This window comes from Macrotis lagotis, chromosome 1 (genome assembly GCF_037893015.1).
Source record: "Macrotis lagotis isolate mMagLag1 chromosome 1, bilby.v1.9.chrom.fasta, whole genome shotgun sequence".
NCBI lineage: Eukaryota > Metazoa > Chordata > Mammalia > Peramelemorphia > Peramelidae > Macrotis > Macrotis lagotis.
Genome location: NC_133658.1, coordinates 242819185 through 242837487, shown reverse-complemented (window position 1 = coordinate 242837487; position 18303 = coordinate 242819185). Strand labels below are relative to the sequence as shown.

Sequence of the window (18303 nt, the reverse complement as noted above, 5' to 3'; positions counted from 1 at the left end):
CTTTTCCCTTCAATTTCTTTTTGCTGTCTTTAGACCTCCACCAAGCCCATCTGGTACCATCACAGCAGCCTACGGCCAGCCACAGAACCATTCCATCCCTGTCTATGAGATGAAGTTCCCTGATCTGTGTGTATACTGAGTACCAAGAGTCAGAAACTGTGGAGGATGGGTGTAGGGGAGGTGATCCTCACTCTCATCCTCTACCACATGGAATCCAACTTGAGATTTCAGGGGAAAAATATAACTTCCAAATAATGGGCACCAACCCTTCTCTTCCTCCTACTCCATCATCCCAGCTTCACCATACTCTCTTTCAGGCCCTCTATGCCAGTGGGAGTCTACCCTGCCCACTTTGCCTTGCCTTCTGTGTCATCTGGGGTCCTTTATGAAGAGAGATGGGGGGGGTTCTCTCCCCATAAGGATAAGAGAGCCTTGAGCCTTTGGTTGATGAGTTGGAGGAAGTTTTTTTCCCCTTGACAGAGCCTATAAACCATCCAAGGACAGGCTCTCCATATTTCACAGGAAGGGCTCTACCAAGAGATCTCAATGGCTTTTGAGCCCAATTTAACACCTAGGGTTGAATAGAAAATTAGAACGAGGGAGGCATCAGACCTCTTAGGTAGCATCTCCTAGAAAAAGGAAAGGGTGGAATCTTTCTCTGGGAATTTCCCAACTACCAAGTGGAAATGTGGATCCCCATCTAACAGCTGCTTCAGAAGGGATGAGGCATCTGTAGTTTCATCCTCACTGATTAACAGACTGAAGTCCCCTTCTGCCTGATGTTTAAAGTCATTGCACAGTTGGGCCCAGGGATTAGGGAGAAGAAGGGAATGGGGTGCCTTAGGACTTTGGGGGCAAACAGAGGTGGAACCATGGCAGCTTAGTCTTAGACCAGAATCTGACTTCCTTTCTAGGAATGCCAGTGCTCACCAATTAATTGATACCAGCAATTTTTTCTTCTCTTGTTCACCCATAAGAGTTGGCCTGGGCTGATCTCCTCTCAAATGGCACAGGACCCTTGGACTCAGGGTTTAAAGACATTATGGGAAACTAAAGTGAAATTAAGGGAAATAAATGATTAAAGGGAAATAAAATCTAGCAAGATTGTGGGATTGGGGAGAAGGAACATGGTCAGCTTTTGCCTTGGGAGGCAAATACATTGCATCCTGAGAGTCCTGCATCATGAGAAGTTAGACCAGAGAATACTCCCCAGTGATCCTCTCCCACAGTAGGCAGAGGTAGAAAAGCAATCTCTGCCTGGCTCCACTACTGCTTGTGGTCCCTCTTGGCTCTCATACCGTCTTTCTCCTGCCTGAGACACTGGGTTATGATGTCTCATTGGTTTTATTTCCTGTGGGGCATAGGTCTATCGTTAGAGATTCTAGGCTTGAGAGGTGGCTCAAGATTTATAGACACTCCAAAAAAAAGCAGGGGATAGCAGGATGCTCCAGTACCCTGCCCTCAATCATTCCCTCATAGGGAAAGTTATTTGTTCTGCCCTGGGAAAAGAGTCCTTGGGACTGTCATTCCTACAACAGGGGTTATTCACTAGTACTAAGTATATTAGATTTATCCACCAAGGAATGAGTGGTCCTTGGGAGTGCAGTATGCAAGTCTGTGTATGTGGGGGGGGGATAAGAAAAGTGTATGTGTGTCTCCAAATGAGGTGATACCTCTGGACTCCAGGCAGTGCAACAGAAGCTCCTTCAACTACCCTGTACCATGAAGAGTACTCAATTTTATAAACCCATAATGATAAGTTGTTGCAAAAGTCCAATCAAAGTAAGACACATATGACCCTAAGCAGTATAGGAAAGTAGAGAGAGAAGTTTGTCTTTATTGCCCTTTCTGTGCCCCATTCTATTCTTATTGATTCTCCCAAAGGCCAACCACAGTCATGTACCATGGTTTATCTAGAACCCCAGATGGCAGATACCTTTAGGCACATCTACTAAATAACCCTTTTAAAATAACCTTTCCATCCTTCTCCAATCCTCTAAACTCGATCCCTAAACTCACCTGAGGATGTGAGTGAATTATGGTTGGTTAGTGGTTTGTCTCTTTCAATGGGGGGGAGGGGAAGAGAAAGAGAGAAGAGAAAGGAAGGGAAATTCTTGTCCTAGGCAAGAGAAAATTTGATCCAAATATATTTTCTCCCATCTTAAGTGAGTTCCTTGGGAAAGAAAATGGAAATTTGAACCCAATTATCATAATTTTGTCACCTCATCACCTCAGGGCTTTGCTTTTATAATTTCAGTACTTAATCCTATTGGTCTAAATATAAAATACCTGAAAATATAGGATCTAAAACAAGTTCCCTTTCTAAAAAAATGTATAGTTGAGTTGTACAATGAAAGATAGCACTCCTAGGCTATTCTAAAGTTTTATGCAAGCCTAAAATATATTGGGGGAGGGGAATACAGCCCACCTTCAACTCAATCTGTTGTTGCACTATATGAATGCCAGGTGATGTAAATTACATTTTTAGAGTTGGAAGGGCCCTCAGAGACCAGATTGTGTGATCCTTATCAGAAAAAGGATATCCCTTATAACATAACTAGTCAATAGCCTTTACTTAGAGTCTTTGAATAAAAGAAACCCATTAGTGCTTAAGGCAATCCCTTCCAATTTTGGATACAGCTAACTCTGAGGAAATTTTTCACTCCATCAAGCCTCAATTGATCATCTCCAGCTCACTGTTTCTCATTCTGTCCTCTGTGGTCAAGCAAAATGTGTCTGATCCTTCTTTCACATAAGAGACCTTCAAATACCTTTAGAAAATGATCTTCACCAAACCTTTCCTATGCCAAGCCATTTTGGTTCTTTCACTCAATCCTCCTGAGGCATGATTTCAAGACCAGTCACTACCTTGGCCACCTTCCTCTAGATTATCTATGTGCTTCCCAAGATATCAATCAAAACTAAACAAAACACTTCAGCCAGAAGAGTGTCCTCTGATGAAGGCAGAATTACTCTCTTCTGGTTCTGCACTCTGCCTCACTTAGTGCAATTTTAGATTGCATGTGTTCCCTGAGATCCCAAATGGAGGACATCCAGACTTATAAGCATGAAATTTCTCTTCATTTCATATAATAAAATATTTCTTATTAAAATAGCCGCTTAAACTTCGAATGAATACCATGGCACACGGTTTATTAGAGGAAACTAAAGACAAGATAAGAATCATGAGGGCCAAACTAGTCTTCCCATACTAGTTCTTGAGTATTATTTTTAGCACTTTGTCTCTTAATCCCAAATTTAGCTTTAAAAGAAGACCCTCAATTTATTACTTTAGTTATCCTTTTTCCCATGTCTAGCAATATTTCTTATATTTGTGGCACTGATAGGTGGGTTCGTAAGATTTAGTCTCAGAAGGGAGTTTATGGGTTATTTGGTCCAGCCTCCACCTTCTTAATCTCCTCTCTTCTGTTTCACAGATTAGGATACTGAGGCTCAGACTTATCTAATATTTCTTTGGCATCTTTCTAAAGAGCCTACAAATGAGTGTAATTCCCTAGATCAGGGCTGTCCAAAACCTGTGGGGTGATTTTATGTGGCTGCTGTGTGTTTACTTGATGCTTTAGTAAATGAGTTCTCCCTAAAAGGGCAAATCAAAATATATTGTCTATTGTTTTAATAAAAACTTTTAAAAGTAAGGTTGGACAGCCCTGCCCTAGAAGATGTCAGCTGACTTTATCACTATTCCTTTCTATTGTTAGGGGGGAAAATCAAAGTATATCTAGATATATGATTTTAGATCAGTGGGGTCAAACAGAAACCAGGCCTCTAATCCATACATAAGGATCCCTGGGGGACTGCATGTTGACTTAGGAAAAAAACACATTTCAACATTATCTTTGTTCTGCTGAAGTTGTATTTTGTTAAATATTTTCCAATTACACTTTAACCTGATTAGGACTTTGGATTTAACACCCCTAACAGAATGCATCAATTCTAAGCTCCATCCAAAAAGAAATCAGAGAAAGCTTTTCTGTACTTTTATTTTCTCTAAAGAAGCTACTTCTGACTTTTCCTGGGATTTGAGTTGAACCATGTCTGTTACCTAATTTAATCAAGGAAGGAAGACCAAATTGTCCTAACAAAAATTAGCATTGCATTTTGACTCAAAGAGCTAGAGGTGGATCTTGGCTCTGCTAAGTCATTTATGTGACTAGGAGCAACATGCTTCTCTCTGGGACTCGGTTTCTTCATCTGTAAAATGAAAGCACTGGATTAAATTGCAGGATCCTACAGTTAAGAGCTGAAAGGGACTTTAAAGATAAACTAGCCCAGAGGCCTCATGTTACAAGTGAGGAAACAGAATCTGAGATTTCTTCTAGCTCTTAATCATAGGAATCTGTAAAAATCCTGCCTCCAAGTCAACAAAACATTGGAGAAGTCAACATTACTTATAATGGTTTCATGCCATTATATTCTGGCCCCAGCATTGACCCCAAGAATGAGGGGGGAAATTACTTCCATTCCTTGCCAGTCCCCTTTTTCTCTCTCTGTTCATGTGATGAGACCTTTCCCTTCTCCTGGGAAGAGGCAGTCAAATTATTCTTCAGTCCTATCCAGCAAATATTTATTAGGCAATTGCTACAAATGAGGTCTAGTGCTAGTTGCTGGAGATAACAAAGCAAAAAAGACTTTACTCTCAAAGCAACCTATAGTCCACCTGACCAAGCTCAGAGACCCCATTATACTCTTAGTGGACAGAAAATGAGTTTCTGCTTTGAGACAACTGCTGAGTTGGGTGCAGCTAAGAGGTTTCCTGATATGACTTAATTAGATATGAATATATAGGAAACCCTCAACTTCTCTTAACTAAGATGAACCACTTAAATGTACAAGTTTTCCTCCAAGTAGGAACCTCAGGGTCCTATGGTTATACTCCCTTCTTCCTCTTCCCATTTGAGAGATTAGTAATACCAAAATGGATCAAATGAAGCCAGGCAGCAAGAAAGGGTTAAAACTGCTAACTCCAGGCAGTATAGTATATAGAGTGGCAGCCCTGAAGTCAGGAAGCCTCATCTTGAGTTCAAATCCATCCTAAGACACTGTGTGACCCTGGACAATTTATTTATCCCTGTTTGCTTCAGTTTTCCCATCTTGTAAAATGACCTGGAGAAGGAAATGTCAGTTACTCTGGTAGTTTTGCCAAAAACATCCCAATTAAGGTCACAAAGAATCTGAAACTGAAATATGACTCAGCAACTGCTATAATTTATATTCTTAGATAGCTGCCTAGAATCCAGATGTACAATGGAATTTTAAGACCTGAAACTTCCTGAAGACTAAACTAGTACAAGGATCAAGATATCTGAAATTCTCTAAGGTATCTTGAGTTGTGATCCTGTCAAATCCAAATCATATATTGTCCTTGATGGATAAATCCTCTCTATTACACTGAATTATGACTGAACTCCCATTAACTGAGCCCAGCACAGATCCCATGGTTTTCCTGGGCTGCTCCAGGATAACAAGATGCCTAAATTGCCCTGGAAGGTACAAGCAATTTAAGGTCACTTGTCTTCCCCCTACCCCAGCAACTTTCAAAATAAAAATGAACCATTTGCTTCAAGTCTAATCCAGGCCCAAATATGCTGTGAGGAGAGAAGATTGAACAGTACTTAACTAGAAGGTAAACTCTTTGAAGGCAGGAGCTATTTCTACTATGCCAATAGTTTTTGACATGCTATCTGAACCTGTGATTAGGTTGGTTTAGGGAACTTGTAGTAGAGGGACCTACCTGTGCAGTCAACAGTTTCTCTGCAGTTGACTTTAGTGAACTGCCCAGAGAAAAAAGAGGCTATGACTGGCCCAGGGTTGCTCAGTCATGTATGTCAAAAGCGGGACTGGAACCCAGGTCTTTCTGGCTTTGAGTCCAACTCTTTAGCCACTACAGTGTACTCCTCTTTTGTTTGGCTCATGATGGGTCCCTTAAAAATGCCTATTGATTGATTGCTTGAATGGACTATAGAAGAGTATCTTGCTGAAACGAAGGTGGACCTGGAGTATTTCTCTTTACCTGAGGACCAAAGAAGCTGACTGAGTTCATTTCTTTTTCTGGGAGATCTGAGGATGAGGGAAATCCCCTCCTCCCATCTCCTCTAGATTTCTGAAAAGCACTTAATTAGCTGAAGGGGACAAGAGGCATTCCTAGCTGGAAAACCTGTAAATGTTTCTGTCCTCAGATTACAATGTGTTTGTGTGTATGTGTATGTGTGTATGTGTCATATCTAGACCTTTGTGGCCATGGGTGGGTGGGGACAAGTGGGGGTGCATAAGTGCCACATAGTTTCAAATACATGTATATAATAGCGGATAGATTTATTTATATATGTGGGTGCAGAATTAATGCCTGTGTTAACTTCTGTATTTAAGATTCATTGAAGCCTATTGGCTTCATTTGTGGGCCAAGAAAAAGGTAGTGAATTTGGGGGAGGAGGAGGAGGTGATTGTGGAGGGATGAAATTTAAGAAGGTAATTCTTAGGGGAATGTTTGTCAAAATTTTCCAATATGTCTTTATGATGCCCTTTTCAAATAAATGTTAATGTTGTCTCCATAATGCTGTCTGCTTGGTTTCTTAAAAAGTAAATGGTTGTTTAAGATGTGCACTTGGGTCTGGAAATACCAGTGGTTTTCCTGTTGACATTTTGACACCCCCATAAGACTTCCCTCTCTTTGCCTTGGTACTGGAGGTAGGTGGAAAAGGATTGTTTGTTGGAATGGAAGTCTGGGACTGAGCTGGATTCTGAGAGTAAACGACCCTGAAGGCCCTCCAACCTCAAGGTTCTTTGTTTGCAGGATTACATTTAATCCATCCTAGAACAGGAAAGAAACAAGCATTTCTTATATGCTTACCCTCTACTAAATACTTTACGAATGTTATTTATATGCTTGTCACAACCCTGAGAGGTATATAATATTATTATCCACATTTCACAGTTGAAAAATCTGAGGCAGGCAGAGATTGTGACCAAGAGTCATAAAGATAGTGTCTGAGACTGGATTTAAACTTGGGTCTTCCAGATGTCAAAACTGGGCGCTACCAAACTGCCCCCTCCTAGACAAGGAAGAAGTTTAATCTTATTCATAAGGAACTAGACTACTTTCCAAATCTTTCATATCTAAATATCACAGTGAAGATTCCTTTTTTTTCTGAAGAATATCCATGAAAGTCAGTAATAGAAGCTCCTTGAGGGCAGACAGGAATAATTTCTCTCTTGTCTTTGTTTCTCGATCTCCCTGGCACAGTGGCTGATACATAGTGGAAATTTAATGTTTAATTGTTGCATGCCTAAGTGCAATGTAAGGGCTGCTCCAAAAGAGCTTCACATATTCCTCTGAGGATTAATTGTACTGTCTCCTCACTCTAGAATTGAAGGTGTGTTTACACAAGTTATTAGTATCTATGTGAATGAATTTCCTCAAGGATGTCTTCTTTGGGCATGTCTGTATTCTTGTGCATGTGGGCACTTACTAAAGAGTATCTATAGAAATGTTTATTTGCCTTTATCTTTACTTCAGCTCAAGTCATTGTGCCTTTGGGGATGGGGGAAGCAGAGGGAGTGGTACCCTAGTATCCTAGGAGTCTTGAAAACTATGAAATGAGTATAAACTCAGGCAGGTTCTCTACTAGAATGGAAAGCAGTCAGATAATGGCCAGTGGAGAGACTATTATCCAAAACACCATCCCATCTAACTCCAGAGAGAATTATTGCCAGATTGACTTAAAGCTGATAAATCTTGTTTTGACCAAGGTACGGTCAGTTGGGATCTGCACAGTCAAGGGAGTACCCACTCTGACAAAATTAGAGATCCTTGATATGTTAATGCCCTGGATCAGACAACACATCTCAGTCCCTTCCCCCTCTGTTGATACACTATGGGAATAGAGAAAGGCATAGGACTTAGTCCTTGACCTCAGGGAGCTTTTGTCTAGCTAGCTAAATGAACAAGTATATACATATATACATATATACATATACATATATATATATATACATATACATGTGTGATTATGTATGCATACCAAATGCTATATTATTAAGAAACAGATTGTGGAACACATTAAGTGCCATTATTGGACTTCAGAGAAGAATCCTAAAATTATAAATTTAGAAGGAGCCTTAATATACTACAGCCAACCAGTCTAAGAGACTCATTTTGCAGAAAAAGAAAAAGGTTGAAACCATGAAATAGTAGATTATAGTTTCAGAACTAGAAAATATTTCAAAGGTCATCTAGCCCAATCCCTATATTCTACAGATAAGGAAATGAAGGCAAAGCCAAGTAAAGTGTGCCTTAGGTTGCATAGGTAATAAATGACAGAGAAAAGACTTGAATCCAAGTCTTTTGACTCCAAATTCAGTGTGATTCTACTGTATTACCAAAAATCATTATGGACTGAACTCAAAGAAGTTATTCCAAAAAAGTGAGGTTTAAACTAGACTTGGAAAAATATTCATGTACAAGAAATGGTAGGTTTTTTCGTGAGAGACAATCCAAGGACCAATGTATGTGGGATGTCAAATAGAGAAGAGCTTGTTTACAGGAGTAGTGGGAGATGGAATTGAATAGGTAGAGGGTGGAGCTCTCAGGGCCTTAAGATCAGTTTAGTAAGCAACCATTTTTGTTTTTGAATTGAGGAGAAACAGTAAAATAATAGAATTTTAGAGTAGGAAGGACCTATCTACTCCAACTTTTTTTTTATCTCACAGGTGAGGAAACAGACCCAGAGAGATGAAGGGAGTTTTGTCTAAGGTTTTATGTACTAGGAGCAATATCCTAACTTCCTCCCATACCCCATGTAAGTAAGGTTAGTTTTTCCATAAAAGCTATTGAAATTGTCATCCATATTTGTATCGACTCAGGAAACTGAGGCCCAAACACTTGACATCTCTTCCTGGTAGCCTGAGTACCAATCAGCCAAAAAGCGTTCTAGGTATCTGGTTCTTTGGCTGGTGGACAGCCATGGGCAACTCAGACAAGACTGCTTCACTCAAGGAATCAATTCACCTTGTCCTCAATGGTTCATATCTTTGTTAAATTTTCTACCCTGATATCCATCTATTTATAACCTATGTGGAATAAACTATGAGTTGTCTAATTTTTTTCCCCAATATCAGGGCACCAAAAGGTTGACTTGAGTGAATCTAATACAAAATATCACACTCATGCCTCATGGCAAAACTAGGGCCACATGTCTCTCTCAAACCAGTGCTTTTTCCTCTTGAGGAGGGTGGGACATTAGAGAGAAGATTCTAATAAGGTTGTACAGGTTGTGTTTAAAGAAGGGGGCAATGGGAAGTGAGGGAGAACTTTAAAGATACTCTAGAAATGAAGTGGTGGTACTGCTAAGTGAGAGATACATGAATCAAGAGGATTTTGTGACTAACTAAAGGAATAAAGGAAAAAACATTAACTCTGGAGTTAGAAGAACTGGATTCAAATCTTACCCCTGACATTTACTTCCTCACATGACCTTGGGCAAGTCACTTAACCTCCATTGGCCTCAATTTCCTGTAAAAATGAGGGGCTTGCAATAGTGAGGTCAAAAAAAGAGACATTGAAACATTGTTTAAATGCATGGAAGAGAAGGAAGTTTAGAAGAAAGCAGAAAAGTGGGACAACTGTGAAAGTAATGTGTTGAGTCCAGAAAGGGGCCAGTATCTTGCCCAGGTTCACACCACTAATAAATAACAGTGAGATTTGAAATCAGATTCTCTGATTAAAAATCTAACACCCATCCCATATCCTGCCCCACATTTCTCTTATTGGGAGTGTGTAAATGAATGTAAATAAGTAAAGTGTATGTAAGAGTGTTGGCAAGAGAAAAATCTGTTGAGTCCCTGTCTGCCTATGGTTTGAGTGAAGCCTTGACTAATGACTCGCAGCCTCAGACCCTGACATGGGTCACATCATCAATGTGAAGTAGGAGATTTTTTATACAACTGTTGGAGTCTGTAAAGAGGTAGAGGAGGTCAGGGTCAGGGAGCAGCCTTCAGATACTGATGTAACAATGCTCTGTCTAGGAGAAAACCTGTGCTCAGGACTTCTGACTTCTAGTCCTTTTATAGGCTTCAACAGGGAGGTGGTGGTTGGAGGTTAGGAGAAAAAAATCATCCTCTTTGAATGGGTTCTTTCCTACTTCCTCTTTCCTAAGCCTCACTAGCTCCACCATTTGCATATATTGCATGTATTTCCCTCCAATGATGCTTATCCCAATTCATTCACACCTTCTCATGATGCATAATTCTTATCTATGTTCTTCCCAAAATTCTCCATACAGTATCTATCTCCATCCCTCCAAACACACACACAAATGTCTTAAAAGCTCTTGGCAATGTATAGTGGATATCAGGACAGATTTGGAGTCAGGGAGGCTTGGATTCAAATCTCACTTATGGTGCTTATTAAATGTATGACCTTGAACAAACCATGGGATCCTAGATTTAGAGCTGTAAAAGGGACCTTTGAGACCATTAAATTCAACTCATTTTCCAGATAAGGAAGTCATAAAGACTTCCATAAAGGGATCCTACAGTTAGTAAGTGTTTGAGGTAGTGTTTGAATTCAATCTTCCTGACTCCCAAGTCAAACTCTTTACTCTATAATATGCCTTTCTGAACCTTGTTCCCAGCATTGTTGTAAGGATGAAATGAGACTATATCCATCTATCTATCTATCTATCTATCTATCTATCTATCTATCTATCTACCTATCATCTATATATATATATATATATATGTATATATATATGACTTCATAAGCTTTTAAGGATTATAGAAAAGTGTTATTATTTCTCTAAACCTTTTAAATTGTAATTGGTATCAATCAGGACAGCCCAGGGGCCATCTATTCTATTTTCTTCATTCTTAGTACATGATAAACCACCTCCTTTTCCTCTCTTATACTTATTGGCTGGAACTGGAGAAAATGATTCAATATTTTTATCCATTGCAACCTTTAAAAAAAAAAAGAAATCACTACCAAGCAACAGGACAAACAATATGATTGAACTGGGGTGAGAGGAGACAGAGTTGTCTTGAACCCTTTAAAGGCCTTGGCAATGGAAGATGAGAAGTAGCGTTATGGTTTAATGATCCCCTATTAGGACTGGAAGGTTAGGACTGGAAGACAATCTTAGAGATCATCTAGTCATAGTATCTCAGAGGGCAGCCTAGCAGTATGGAAAAAGCATTGAACTCTGACTTTTCAAAAATATCTCTGAGGGGCAGCTAGGCAGTGCAGTGGATAGAGCACTGATCCTAGAGTCAGGAGGACCTGAGTTCAAATGGGACCGCAGACACTTAATTACCTAGCTTAGTGACCTTATTGCCTTGCAAAAACAAAAAAAAAAAAATACCTCTCTGAGAATCAGAGCAAGTCACTTCATCTCAATGGCCTCACTTTCCTCATCTGAAAAACTAGGGGGGTTGAACTAGATGGCAGCTGAGCCCCTATTCAGCTTGAAAACTATGAGACTACTATTTTGTGCACTTAAGTCTCAGTATTAAGAAGCTGGCAATTGATGATGATATCAGGATGGTATTAGGAGAATAATAATAGTTAACTTAAACTTTGTAAGCACCTTATATCCAGTTTGAGTCTGTCTTGTTAAGTGTAGTTGATCATTTATGCCTTGGAAATTGGCAAATGCTGCAAATCAAAGTATAATTTGTTGTTTTGTTAATTATCTAGATTTAAGAAAGCGATCGAGAAAATTTTAATATTGAAGATTAAACTCAAAAATGTGTCTTACAGGTACAGCTAGGTGGCACAGTAGATAAAATATCAGACCTGGAGTCAGAAGGACCTAAGTTCAAATTTGACCTCAGACACTTAATAATTGTCTAACTGTGCATCACTTAAACCCCATTGCCTAAAATTAAAAAAAAATTAAATGTGTCTTACAAATAGTTTTTCCAAAAGAGAACCAGCCATTAAATATTTCATAGCATACCCCTGGGTATATCCATTATCCTGTTTGAGCTTCAAACTAATCTCTCATTTTTTATGGACATAAAGATATGTATCTTAGGTATCATTACCTGCATCTTTCAGATAAGGAATAAGGACCAGGGAGATTAAGTAATCTGTCCATGATCACCTAGATAACTGTTAAAGGTGGGATCTAGGGGTAGATAGGTGGTGGATAGAGTACTGGCCCTGGAGTCAGGAGGACCTGAGTTCAAATCTGACCTTGAGCACTTAATAAGTACATAACTGTGTAACCTTGGGCAAGTCACTTAACCCCAATGCCTTGCAAAAAAAATAAAATAAAATAAGGTGGGATCTAAACCCAGATCTCTCCTAATACAGGCCAAGCTACTTCTAGGTTGCAATGGTCTCTTCTACAAGTCCAGCATGCTTAAAAAAGGTGTTTCCTCATTGCCTATTCCAATTCTAATTCAATTATTTACATGCCTGGATGACCAATAATTTTGGTTGCATTGCTTTTGTTTGTGCAAAAACTTTTAAATTTTATATAATCAAAATTATCTATTTTATATTTTGTAATGCTATTTCTTATTCATAAGTCCTTTATCCATAGATCTGACAAATAAACCATTCCATGCCCTTCTAATTTACTAATGGTATCACCCTTTATGTATAAATCCTAAACTCATTTTGAATTTTTCTTAGAATTTGATGTGAGATTTTGGCCTATACCTAGTTTCTGCTATATTGTTTTCCAGTTTTTCCAGTAGTTTTTATTAAATAAGCTTTTTTCTGAAAGCTTAGAGCTTTGTATTTATCATAAACCAGATTACTATAGTCATTTACTATAATGTAATCCGTACCTAATTTGTTCCATTGATCCACCACTCTATTTATTAGCCAGTACCAGACTGGTTTCTTAGTTATTGTCTTATAATACAATTTGAGAACTGATACTGCTAGACCCTATCACATATTTTCCTTCATAGTTTTTTCATTGATTCCCTTGATTTCCTTCACCTTTTATTCTAGATAAATTTTATTATTTCTAGATCTATAAAATAATTTTTGATAGTTTTATTTAGAGTGACACTGCATAAAAAGATTGATTTAGGTAGAATGTCATTTTGTTATATTGGCTCAGCCTACCCATGAGCAATTAATATTTTTCCAATTGTTTAGATCTGACTTTATTTGTGTGAAAAATGTTTTGTAGTTGTGTTCATATATTTTCTGGTATTATTGTGGTGGGTGGTCTCCCAATTATTTCATATTGACTATAGTTATTTTAAATGGAATTTCTCTATCTCTTGATGCTGAACTTTGGTGAGTATAGAAATGCTGATGATTTATGTGTGTTTATTTTGTATACTGCAGTTTTGCTAAAATTATTAATAATTTCAAGTAGTTTTAGTTGGTTCTCTGGAAGTCTCTAAATTCAACCACTTATCTGCAAAGAGTGATAGTTTTGTTTCCTCACTGTCTTTTCTAATTCCTTCAATTTCTTTTTCTTCTATTACTGCTATAGCTAATATTTCTACTACAAAATTGAATAATAGAGGTGATAAAGGGCATCCTTGCTTCACCCTTAATTTTATTATGACCAACAGTTTTGGAAGCATTCCAATACAGGGATAAGTAATACCAAGACCAGGAGTCAAATAGATCCATAGGAGATGTATAGGGTTTAGAATTTATTTATATTCTGGCTTGAATTGAGTGATTATTTCAAGGAACAACCCTGTCTTCTCATGAAGAATGTAAGATCGGGGTATGATTTTATTTTGTCTAGGGGCGACTAGGTGGCGTAGTGGATAAAGCACCGGCCTTGGAGTTAGGAGTACCTGGGTTCAAATCCGGTCTCAGACACTTAATAATTACCTAGCTGTGTGGCCTTGGACAAGCCACTTAACCCCATTTGCTTGGCAAAAACCTAAAAAAAAACTCATTAAAAAACTCACTTATTTTGTCTCTACCACATGATTGGTGAGTGACTGACTGAAGGACCATCTGGATATTAGGATACATTGTGGTCTGCTCCTACTTCTGACTTCAGTTGTTCTGTTGCTTCTCATCCCTAGGACTTCCCATCCCATCTAATTGCTCACCTTCCCTGTAACTTAACAGAACTAAATATCCTTCCTTCTCTACCACTCCTTTCCATGTGTTGTCTCCCTCTCTTGGACTGTACAAGTACTTAATAAACCATTCATTCATTCATTCATTCCTTTCTCTGGGCTTTAATTTTCCTTTATAATAATAAGGCTGCCTTTTTCAGTTTGGATATGCATGGTATTTACAAAAGACATTCGAGTCCCTCAGAAGAAAAAATAAGTTAATGTAGGCTGTTGGCTGAGTTGTAACTCAGATGAGGTGATAAAGACTTCTCCAGGGTCTTGATAATTGGAGGGCACTAATGACATTTGCCGGGTGATCTCTCCCCTACCTGGCCTGTCCCTGCCCTACTTACTCCCTTAACAGGCAGCTTGTTTCCTAGTGTTTTGAGATCTGAGGTCCCTCTTCCACCATTCGCCCAACTGAATGTGTCTTAAAATATTTTATATAAAAGTAACTTGTTGAATCCTGTTTGCCAGAAGTGTTAGTTAATGGTTCTGGATGCTAGTATTACAATTCCTCTTTAGCATGCCAGTTGTTATACTAATTGATATTCTAGAAAACTAGTTAACTCATAAAAATTTTTCTGCCCCATTCATTTGCATTACCTTATATCTTACTATATATGAAAATATTGTTACCTGGCAGTTTGGAAACTAGACCCTCCCTCCCAGGCCATCCTTTTCCTCCTCTTCCTTTCCTATCCACATATAATACAGAGTTTCTTTTCTTATTTATGTATAATATAGTGTAATGTATTTGCTTTGATGAATATTTACAACTTTTTTTTTAAACATTCAAAATCAGAAATCAAACATGAAATCAAATGAGCTTTATTTCCTAAAGATAGACAGACAACTTTTGTGATTGAAGGCATGATTGCTGAGGGTTTGACTATGTAGCACCCCAAGCCTGAGAAATGGGAGATAGGAATGAAGGGGGAAGGAGAGGGAGCAGAAGGGACTCAGGGACTGCCTCCCTCATAGAAAACCCAGGGCTATATCCCTCCCCCTTGCTCTTCCCTCATTGCCCCTTCTCGTGGGCATTCTTGATGATGGCATTTTTGAACAGTGTCATGAGAGGGGTATGATCCTTCTCAGAAATCATGAAGCCACCATACCTCTTGTTCTTGGGAGGGGTACCCCATCGGAAATGTTCCATCTTATAGCCCCCTCCATTCTTTTTCATTTTATCTTCATATGGTACCATGGCATCCTCCATTTCATCATCAGTTAGCTCAGGAACCTCAGGGTAGTCAGTCTTCATGGGAAGGTCTCTTCTGAAGTCTGTGGGATAGGACTCTGCAGATTCTTCTTCCACCCCATTGGGATAGACCTTCACAGGGCGCCTCTTTTTACCCACTGGCTTCCCCCAGCGGAAGTGCTCCATTGAGTAGGACCTTTTGGTATCTAATTGCCTGACTTTGCGGATCAGTGGCAGACCCTCTCCTTGTATCTTTTTGTCCTCTCCCCAAATTCCTGGAGGGAGCAGGTTCATGAAGTCTCCCTGCATTAGCTCCTGTCTCTTTTGTTCCACATTCCTTCCATCACTGCTGATGCTGCCACTGTGGTTATTTCTTTGCTTGTATTTTTTCCGAGAGTAGTTTATGGTTTGCTTTAGTTCATTTTGTCCATTGCCTGGAAATCCAAGTGACTCAGGTGGGAGCTCCAGATTGCAGGATTTGATGCATTCCTGGGGTAGAGAAGAGAGGGGTATGAGGGCACAGGATGGGTGGGAAGGTAGAATATCTTACCACCATACCTAACCACAATAATCAATTAAAAATTCCACTGAGTTCAATTCAGTTTTGAATATGAAAAGATCAAATTTTTTGTCTATTAAGCACCAACAATTTGTTAGGTAGTCTGAAAATTGAAGATTGAAAGAAAGGGGGGGGGAAAGAGAGAGAGAGAGAGAGAGAGAGAGAGAGAGAGAGAGAGAGAGAGAGAGAGAGAGAGAATCCAAGTCTTGAATTGACTGAAATTGTTCTTTAAATCTGAATTGTGGTGAACATTCCTTCAGATTCAAAAAGAAAATAATAAAGTTCTAATTTTAGACCCTCTGATTCATTTCTCAGCCCTGATTTTATAATATTTGGATCTGACCTTTTTTCCTTGCCCTATTCCCAGACCAACCAGGTCCATAACCAGACCTCCTCACCATTTCTACATTATACCTTTACATCCTTCACCAAACAGATCACCCAGCTTGTTCAAAATGTTTGAGATAATTTCATACTTACCTTACATTCCCCCCTTAGGAGATTCTACATTTTACTCTCCCCATCTCATCCAAGTATTGGGAAAGAGTTAGGCTTCCCAATAATCCCTACTTTAGAATGAGCAGACTAAAACCAGGGTTGCACATGACACAGAAAGATTAAGGATTCCGGGGCAGCTAGGTGGCACAGTGGATAGAGCACTGGCCCTGGAGTCAGGAGTACCTGGGTTCAAATCCAGCCTCAGACACTTAATAATTACCTAGCTGTGTGGCCTTGGGCAACCCACTTAACCCCATTGCCTTGCAAAAATCTAAAAAAAAAAAAGATTAAAGATTCCTTTCCAGACCCACTCACTGACTGGGAGATGTGATGCTACATTCCTGAGTAGGAGAAAACAGAGTCATTAATCAGAGAGACTTTGGTACTCATCACAGAGGAGGGAAAAGAAAGAGTCTGACCCAACTCATCTGAGTAGGGGATATCCCAGGTTTAATAATTTGGAGTCCAAAAATTTTAGAACTGGAAAAGGTCTTAGAGACAAACTAACCCACTTTCTTCACTCAACATATTAAAAAACTTAGTTTCTGAAATGTTAAATGTTAAGGTCATATGGCTAAATAGTGATGGGAAAGACTAGAACCCAGGTCACCTGGATTCCAGTCCAATGCCCTTCATAGTTAAGTGGACTCCCCAAAGTGAAGTATGTGTTTGGAGGACAGCTATGACATAATGGTAAGAACTTTGGATTTGGAGTCAAGAGAACCTGGAATTAATCTGTAACTGTTCCTAGTTATGTGATTATGGACAAGTCACTTGATTTCTTTGTAAACCACAGAACTGTGAGCTGTTATCACTGTAAATCATAAGCTCACAGGACTAAAGAAATGTATCAATGAAAGGGAGTTTAGGGGGACTTAGTTCAGCCCCCTCAGTTACAGTGGAGAACACTGAGGTCTGGAGAGGTTAAATAACTTATCCAAGGTGACAGATACACTAAGTGATGGAGACAAGATTTGAACTCTGGTCCTCTGACTTCAAATCCAGGGTATTGAACATGGAATTAGGAAGATCTGAGTTTGAATCCTACCCCTCACTCAGCAATCCTGGGCAAGTCCTTTCATTTCACTTAGCCTCAATTTCTTAATTTGTAAAATGAGGATAATAGCACCTAACTCACAAGGTGGTTGTCAGGGTCAAATGAGATAGCATGTAAAGCGCTTTATATAAAAACTAGCTACTATGCTACCTATTATAATTGCCTGGTCTCTTTTCAAAGGAAAGGAAATGACATCTTGGTTTTTCCTTCCTCTAAAGAAGTTGCTTTCATTTGTTGGGAAAAGGGGGGGAGGGGTAAGGTAACATGAGGCCAGTTGAAAGGGAGCTGAGAAATGTGAAATGGGAACCCCTTCCCCCCACCAGTAATTAAGATGACTAATTATCTTTAGATACCCATTATGACAGCTTAGAAAGTCACTGTTTCCAAGTAGTTTAAAATAGAACTATAGGAAACACGGGGGATCCAGAAGAAGGTAGGAAGAGCAGAACAAAATAGCAGGAAGGTGGGCTCCCTAATTTCAAACACCGCCCCCCAACTTCTCAAAGCAACTTCCTTCAGCTATCTGTATTTTTCCTTTAATCTCAGGCTAAGTAGAAACCCCCACTTGACTATATCCCAGTTCTTCCCTTCACTTACCTCCCTCCTTCCTAATAACACATGCTGCCCCTTTTCCCCAAGCCAGGATGTCATCCCTCACCACTACCCTCCAGTCCCACTTACCATCAGACTGTCTTGTGTCTTGCTATCTTTACACTGACCAACTTGCTGGCACCAGCCATGAACTTCTACTGAGGCCTGAAACAGCAGGGCCACAAACAGGACCCCAAGACAGCTCCAAGAAGGCTTCGGCATCTTCCAGGATGGAGCTCTGCAGACACAAGCACAGTTGGAGGGTTGCCCAAGACAGCAGGGTGATGTCGAGTCACCAGGAAGGACCATGTGCCAACACTAATAACTTGA

The 18303-nt window shown here is 39.5% G+C and overlaps 2 protein-coding genes across 4 annotated transcripts in view; one reads left to right on the top strand and one right to left on the bottom strand.

The window, feature by feature from the left end:
- EFR3B (EFR3 homolog B) overlaps positions 1-6752 on the top strand; it is a 150044-nt gene extending 143292 nt beyond the window's left edge. For all 3 annotated transcript variants that reach the window (XM_074209962.1, XM_074209963.1, XM_074209961.1), the window contains one exon: positions 34-6752. In XM_074209962.1, coding sequence (XP_074066063.1) covers positions 34-139 — 106 coding nt within the window. In that variant the 3' untranslated portion in view covers positions 140-6752. The remainder of the gene's footprint in view (positions 1-33) is intronic.
- An 8130-nt stretch (positions 6753-14882) lies between these two features.
- The window catches only part of POMC (proopiomelanocortin), a 59184-nt gene continuing 55763 nt past the window's right edge, over positions 14883-18303 (bottom strand). The window contains exons 5-6 of the mRNA XM_074227260.1: positions 18064-18211; positions 14883-15757 (exon numbers count right to left, since the gene is read on the bottom strand). Of these exons, the coding sequence (XP_074083361.1) occupies positions 15089-15757; positions 18064-18195 (801 nt within the window). The 5' untranslated portion in view covers positions 18196-18211 and the 3' untranslated portion in view covers positions 14883-15088. The remainder of the gene's footprint in view (positions 15758-18063; positions 18212-18303) is intronic.